Source organism: Pinus tabuliformis, chromosome X, assembly GCF_031772625.1.
Source record: "Pinus tabuliformis cultivar Carrire ecotype Pingquan chromosome X, CPIR1, whole genome shotgun sequence".
Classification (NCBI taxonomy): domain Eukaryota; kingdom Viridiplantae; phylum Streptophyta; class Pinopsida; order Pinales; family Pinaceae; genus Pinus; species Pinus tabuliformis.
Genome location: NC_142308.1, coordinates 1,634,386,280 through 1,634,394,101, shown reverse-complemented (window position 1 = coordinate 1,634,394,101; position 7,822 = coordinate 1,634,386,280). Strand labels below are relative to the sequence as shown.

At 40.2% G+C, this 7,822-nt stretch overlaps 1 protein-coding gene across 1 annotated transcript; it reads right to left on the bottom strand.

Annotated features, from left to right (window-relative positions):
• Positions 1–3,722: 3,722 nt before the first annotated feature.
• LOC149146288 (uncharacterized) lies at positions 3,723–4,553 on the bottom strand. Its single transcript, XM_089452713.1, has one exon. The coding sequence runs from the start codon at positions 4,551–4,553 to the stop codon at positions 3,723–3,725; it is 831 nt and encodes a 276-aa protein (XP_089308839.1).
• Between the last annotated feature and the right edge of the window lie 3,269 nt (positions 4,554–7,822).

The window sequence follows — 7,822 nt, the reverse complement described above, 5'->3', positions numbered from 1 at the left end:
GCGATATATTATAGATTGTTTTTAATAAGTCCATCGGGTCCATGCCTCTATCGCAATCGGCAGATTATAGCGCCATCCCTTATGACTTGCGATCACTGCGGATGCGATATGATATTAAGCCACAGTCTATATTCCCGTTGGGTCCGCAGCCTTATCGCAATCGGCGATCGGGAGAGTGTCATGCCTTTGTGTGTTGTTGCGATGGGCGGATGCGATATAGCATTCAACCATAACATAATTCTGCATCGGGTCCGCATTATTATCGCAATCGGAGGTTTCAGTGGTGGCACATAGCTGAACCGCCGATTAGCGATGTCGCCGATATATATATATATATATATATATATGCCTTTATATATAAACTTCTCCGCCGATAGTGTGTTTGTAATATGTGCCCGCCGATAGTTGTGAATGCATATATATAAGATTTTTAACCGCCGATAATGTTAAAGCATGCATACATGGGTTTTACAAGCCCGATAACATATCTATATGAGTTCTGCTCCTCTTGGCATATATATGGCATATATATATGTGGCTCCTCCTATAGCTCCTCTTTGCTCCAATGTGGCTCCTCTTGGCATATATATGGCATATATATATGTGGCTCCTCCTATAGCTCCTCTTTGCTCCAATGTGGCTCCTCTGGCTTGGTCTGCTCCTCTTGGCTCCATTTGCTCCTCTTGGCTCCGATATGCTCTGTCTCCTCCTCTTGAATATTGCCATATTGACATCAATGACAATCTGTGTCCAACAAACTGAACTTCCACTACAGTTAGCTGGAGTGATTCTAGGCCAAATTGGAGGAAATCTTCAATGAGCCATAAATTTGGCTAGGAAAGTCCTTTTTGGACGAATTTTTTTTTTGATTTTGAGTATTGAGATGATTTTGAAGCCATTGGCACACGTTAGAGAGCAATCAGAGGTCGTTTGCAGGTGTATTTGCTCCATGGAAGTTCTAGGAGCCACTAGGACCCAGCATTGTGAGAGTTGTATTGGGTTGCAAGTACCCATTGGAGGTGAACTAGTAGTCAATCTTGATGAATTTGAGTGTTCTGAATCCATTTTTACAGTCTATTTTTCCTGTAGAGGCTTTTATTTAGATGTACAATCATTTTGAGCTTTTAATCAAATCACGGACATGCCCATTTGGGAGCCTTAAACCCGGCAGATGTAGCCCAGGAGGGGTGAGCTGCGTTATCAGCTTCTTTTGCATCTGTGTTTGAGTTATTTTCCTGAATAAATATGTTTTATTATGTTAAACAGAGAAATGAATTAATTCTACTACACATAAAAGGGTCATAAACAGCGAAAAAACTCATTTGTTTTTAATTGCAAGACATGTACATCACTTAAACATGTATGTTTACTGAATTGAATACCTTGCTAAGCATTTACAAGTAGTTTCAAATTCAGATCACACACCCTGCGAGGTACCTCTCTATGCTCTATCTCCTCCAACCGCTCCACCAGGTGGAGTCATCCATTCCTCCGACCAACTTTGCACTATCTCAAGGAGGTCATCTTTTGTTAATTGATATGACAATGGATGACATGTCTCTGTTGGGTCCTTGATCTCTTTCACATATTCCATGTGAAAGTCTGCCTTAAACTCCGTTATATGATAGTACTACTTGTATAGGCACGGTGACAGTCTAGGATACTAATTTTCCACCGTATGTAAATCCATCTGCATCAACACAAAAAATATTTGATTCTCAGTTGCACAAGTTGGCTCCTTTGTAAACCATAGCGAAGCATACCTCACTGCTTCACACACATCTACCTCCATAGTTGGAAATTGACAATCTTCTGACTCCTTCCATGCAATAAGCATAATAAGAATCAATAGCCAAGTATAGTGGAAGGTATTTCCTTCTTCCTTTGCCTCCTTGCAATCCATAAAAAATTCCTTGCATAAATAAGAAGCCCAGTTGAACTGGACTCCTTCTATGTTGCTCTACCAATGATACCACTGCTACAGGCACCTCATTGGCCCTACACTTCATCATAATCTTCCCCGCTAGGATATGTGTGGCAAAGCGCACACCCTGATCTTCGATAGAATTTATCTTATAGCTGCAGGATTTCTTCACCAACCCAAACTTGTCTTTCATCATCTGGGTTGTTTCTTTGTCTTTGTTTTTATCCACGAATTCATCAGCAAGGTCATTTCCTTGGTATGGCAATGTTGTTATTCCTCTAATGAGCATTTAATCAATTGGGATCCTCATCCTAGCCAAATATAATCATCATGCACTAGTATGAGGAGTTGTCACATGCAATTTGTGTTGAATGGGCTTCGACCGAAGTGTGGCATATTCAGCATGTTCATAATTCCTGCTCTCCCCACTCTCGCAACCCATTGTTGCGGCTCTAATCTCGTAACTCCTCTCTCCAGGTAGTGAAATTTGTTCAGGTACCTACTGGACACGAACTACGGGTATTTACTTCTGCCGTTGAAATCATAGTCTTCCATTTTGAGTTAGGGAATCTTCCCCAACACTTATCCTTCGAACGACACCTCTTCTAGCAACAATGGCATATATGTATCAAATTTTCCTTCTTTTGGATCCTTTACGAGCATTGCGCCCAGCTTTCTCGGTGGAATATATGCTAGGAGCACAGAGGGAATCTCCACATCCTCCATCTCCTTCTTATGGAACTTGGCTTCTTCTTCATTGTCATGGACCTGCTGGGTTCCTTCTTGTTGTACGGGTTTCTTCCCTTTCTGCATGGGCTTTTTTCCCTTATCCTCCGTGTTTTTTGACTACACTTCCTTCTGTGTCTTCTTTCATGGTGATGTTCTCAATTCTGCTGCAGAGACCTCAGCTGGTCTCTTCTCCTTCATCTTCTATGGCTGCAACTATAGTTGCACAGGCACCTTTCTTGGCAACCTTAAACGCGTCGGGGACATAGGCACATTTGCTCCTTCGATCTTTCCTACTTTTTACTCCATAATACTAGCTAGCCCCTTCTTCTTAAATATCCTGACCAACTCTTCTGAGCTCCTCTCAAGCATGTAATAAGTCTTCTTTACTTAGGTGCAATTTCTGATCTCTCCAAGAAATAAGTGTAAAATGTGGCGTATGATGCAGTTTTTATAACAATTTTGAATTTCCAAACTCATGATTGGCTCTAGATTTGATTCATTAATGCAAGTATGTGCTAGATACATCTAGTTGTGCTTCATAAATGCTTTTCTACTGCGCCCTTCAATATTAAAAAAAAATAATGATACCCTTTTTCCTTCCGAAGGTCATATTTCTGGCTAACTTCGTTAGATTTCTTCTTTGGCGCAGTCATCTCTTCTTCATCGCAACTCCCTCGAACTTTGCCATACTCCTAAGTACCCCACATTATTCTTCCTTCGACGAGGTCCCTTCTTGCATAGTATTTTATAGTCTCGTGCCCACTTTCAACTGCAAGTGGCATTAAGACTTTCTCCCCTTCAATTTTCAGTGCGACGATCCAGGGACATAATCGTCCCTATATATCTTCAGTCTATTACTGTTAACTCGCCCAGGAATCATTTTTCCATTCAACTTCATGAGTTGAACAACTCTGCGAGTTGAACAACTCCACCATCTATAATGTTGTTGACAATATATGGCCCCAACTAATGTGTCTTAAATATCCCCGGTAAGGGGTTCTCTTCTAATGGTAAACCTGAGAAATTCCTTAGTTAGTGCTTCAATTGTCTTATTCAAAAAGTGTGTCCCCTAATTGCTCATCAAGATCTTTGGACAACCAAATCTGGATAATATATATTCAAAGATAAACTTCGTAGTGGTTTTTGTGCTGCAATCCTTCACTAGCTTCACCTCGGCCCACCTTGTCAAATAATCCACCGCGGTGATGATATATCTTGCACCAGTCTTTTTCCCTAGTGGACTAATTGGTCCAACAAAGTCAATTTCCCATTTGTCAAAAGCCTGTAATTTCACTTGTGGTACTTGAGGCATTTCATCTCTTCTAGATGACTTTCCTATCCTTTGGCATACATCACATACTTGGCAATAGTCCTTTGCATCCTTATGTATTGTAGGCCACCATAGTCCAGCTCTCATAATCTTTTGCACAATGGCTTTTCCTACATAATGGCCACCTGCGACTCCTCCATGAGCTTCTACTAGAATGCTCTGTCTTTCATGCTCAGGGACATATCTTCGCAATACTTCATCCTGTCCCATTTTATACAAGTGTCCCGCAATTAATGAAAATTCAGCTGCTTGAACCACCAATTCCTTCTTTTTCTTTGTAGTGTACTCCATGGGCGCCATTCCTGTGGAAAAAAACTGGATAATATCTGCAAAGTGATCATCTGCGACTTTAATTGCAAACAATTGTGCATTGGGCAGGTTATCTTCAAGACTCTTAAGTTCTTCTCCTGTCTCTATCCTGGATAGATGATCAGGCCCAACATTCAATCTTCTTGGATTCACTATAACTTCGAAATCATATTCTTGGAATAATAACAACCATTGACAGATCTTCCCTCCTAAAACAAGCTTATTCACTAAATACTTCAGCATGGAATGATATGTGAACATCTTAAAGTGTCCTCCCAACAAGTAATGTCTGAACTTTTGTAGTGCGTACACCATAGCCAACCCCTCCCTTTCTATCGTACTATAACTCTTTTATGCCTTAGACAGCTTCCTACTTGCAAATGCTATAGGATGATCAATATCTCCTGCCCCTCGCTGCGCTAATATTATACCCAATGTTATGCAATATGCATCAACGTGCACATGAAACTCTTTCTTCCAATCTAAGAAAACTAGAATTGCCGCAGTTACCATCTTTTCTTTCAACACGTCCAGGATCTTCTGGAATTCTTCATCCCACTGGAAGGTCGCATCCTTCTTTAGAAACTTCTCCATCAGCGCAGTTATCTATGCGTACCCTTTAATAAACTTCCTGTAGTATCCCGTGTGTCTTATCTTTGTACGCAGTTGTCTTACTATTTTCAGAGCTGGCAGGTTCACAATGACTACGATCTTCATCGAGTCCACCATCAATCTTTGTTTACAAACCACATGTCCCAACAATATTCCAAATGGCACACAGAAGATGCACTTCTTCAATTTCAATGATATTTGACACTGCCTACACGTATCCAACATCAATCTTAAGCTCGCCATGTGCTTTTTTAATAGTCTGGACATTGTCCAATCTTCAAAGTAAACTTCCAGAAACTTGTGTACATACTCCTTGAAAGATGCAATTACAACTCTAGAAAAAATGGCAGGCACATTGTTCAATCCAAATGAAATCACTGTGTACTGATTGGACCCCCACTCTGCAGAAAATGTTGTTTTATGTCTATCTTTTGGTGCAATTCTGATCTAGTGATATCTTGAGAAGCCCTCTATAAAAGAGTAAACCTATTGTCCTCCTACATTATCCAACACTTCATCTATAAATGGGGTGGGAAAAGGGTCATGCAGGCATGCATCATTCAAATTCCTTAAGTCCACACAGATTCTAATTTCCCCTTTCACCTTCTTCTCCTGAACTACCATGGGACTTACCCATTCAGACTCTTCGACAGGTTCAATTATCCCCGCTGCTAGCATCTTGTCCAATTCTTCTTTTACCTTTTCCTTATATTTTGGGTTTAGTCTATAAGGCCTCTACTTAATAGGCTTTGCATCAGGCTTCAGAGGAATCCTCATAACTCCCAAATCCCCTAGAATGCCTTTCATATCTGAAAATTTAGAAGCAAACAACTCTTGATATTCATGCAACAAGTTTTTTATCTTACTGACAGTGTCTTCGTCCTAGTAATCTCCTATGGTCGCATACTTTTGTTCAGCTTCTGTCCCTGTATCTATTTTCTTCGTTTTTAGTGGTTGTGTTATATCTGACATCTCTATTTCATGCCCACTCACTTCGTGATGTCCTTCTGACTCCTTGATATCAAGGTTGTGAGGATCTTTGTCCTCTTCCGCATTGAGATAATAACATTCTATCACATCTATGATCTGCGCGGCCCAATCAGGTTTCTAGATAACCAAAACTTCATTTTCAAAAATCTTCTTCTTGACTATATTGAAGGTTGCATCTATATGTGGACAATCATCTTCAAATCTGAACGTCATCATAAATCCATCCACCATCTCCATCTAGCTTGCAGTGCCATGTCGAAGTTTAGTCTCCAAATATCAGTTCTTCGAGATTGTCTTCAGTGTGTGTATAAATCCATGCACCCATTCCTCTCATAGAATGTCTTCCCAAGATGCCATACAAAGATGTATATGATCCCTTGGATCAATTTGACCATCATATTTATCCACAAGCTGCGTGTCTACTAGACCAAATATTACCCACATCAATCTCCTACATTTTTGCCAATCTGCGATATTATTCTTGTGAGCACCCCACCATCTGGCAGGAGTAGCTCTTAATGCCTGATTCAGAGCTAACAATCTCTGATCTTCTGGTACCCATCTCTCATAATCCCTAAGGAACATATTTATATCACCCAATCCATCATACATAGGTAAATCACATACCTCGGCTGTCATGTAGCACATTGCTATGGTGATTCTTGCACATCACCTGGTTGATACTTCATGCAATCTGTTCTGCTAGTTTTCCAACTCCTCATCTGAATCCAAAGTGAAGGAACTATCTTGCTCCTAGGTCAGCTTCCCATCTGCAGTAGGATTGATCCACTCCTCTTCCTTCGTTGTGATATGATAGATATGATCAACGTCATCTGCACCATACTCTTCTTTGACAAGCTCTGTATACCTCGCACCTTCTGATGGATCCAATGGAACAATAACTCTCATATTATTGCTTTCGAATATCATCTGCCTTTTCTTTAGATTAATGATAGCCATATTGGAAAATGCCCAATCCAATCCGAGCAGCATGGAGTAAGGATTACTATCATCCACAATCTCAATTACATCAAAGTCAATGGTAGTTCACACTCTGTCGATGTCCATTGTGACATTAGGCAACCTTCCTAGGCGTAAGATTTTATGTTGATTTTCCATATTCAACTGAATAGTAGACCATTGCAGCTTCATCTTCCCCATCAATTCCCACGTCTATCTGGTAAGACATTGGCATCAGACCCCAGATCCAAGATCACCTCGTCCATATCATACTCTTCAATCTACGTTGTAAGACTCATTTATTTTCCTGTTCTCTTCTTGTGTCTATGCAGGTTATTCACTGCAAGCATCTCGCTCTATCGTACTTCCTTAGATGCACAAGGATATATCAACTCTTGTAATCCCTTTATGGCATTTTGATTCCTTAATAGCTTCATATAGGTCTACATAAAGGACTTCAAGGTATTTGGATCCACCTCTTGTGTCATAACAGGTGCTCTCTCATGGTTGTCGTTATGAGCTGGTTGCACGGTAGAGGTTGAGGCCCCATCATCCATAAAATTTCACCTCACCTCCATCAATACTTGCTTTTCCTTTAGGGCATCAAATGCAGGCACTTTTTCAACAGTATTCCTCACCCATCTAGCTTCAACTTTCTTTTTCCCATCAGCCTTATCGTTCTTGGTTGCAGTTCCTCTCCTTGTTATAATTTCGATGCACGGTTGTGAGTGTGATTTCAATTTAGCAAGTGTAATTTCATTTATGCAAGTGTGGTGTGATTTCAATTATGCATGTGTGGTGTGATTTCAATTATGCAAGTATGGTGTGATTTCATTTATGCAAGTGTGGTGTGATTTCCTTTATGCAAGTGTGATTTCAATATCTTTTTTTTGGTTTGGTTTGGATTAGATTGATTTAATTTATTTTGTAATTAGTTTTAATTGCATTAGATTAATCTATTCTGATAA

Bases quoted from the DNA above. Each gene is read 5' to 3' on its own strand.
- LOC149146288 (XM_089452713.1), bottom strand. From the start codon at position 4,553: ATGTTCACATATCATTCCATGCTGAAGTATTTAGTGAATAAGCTTGTT.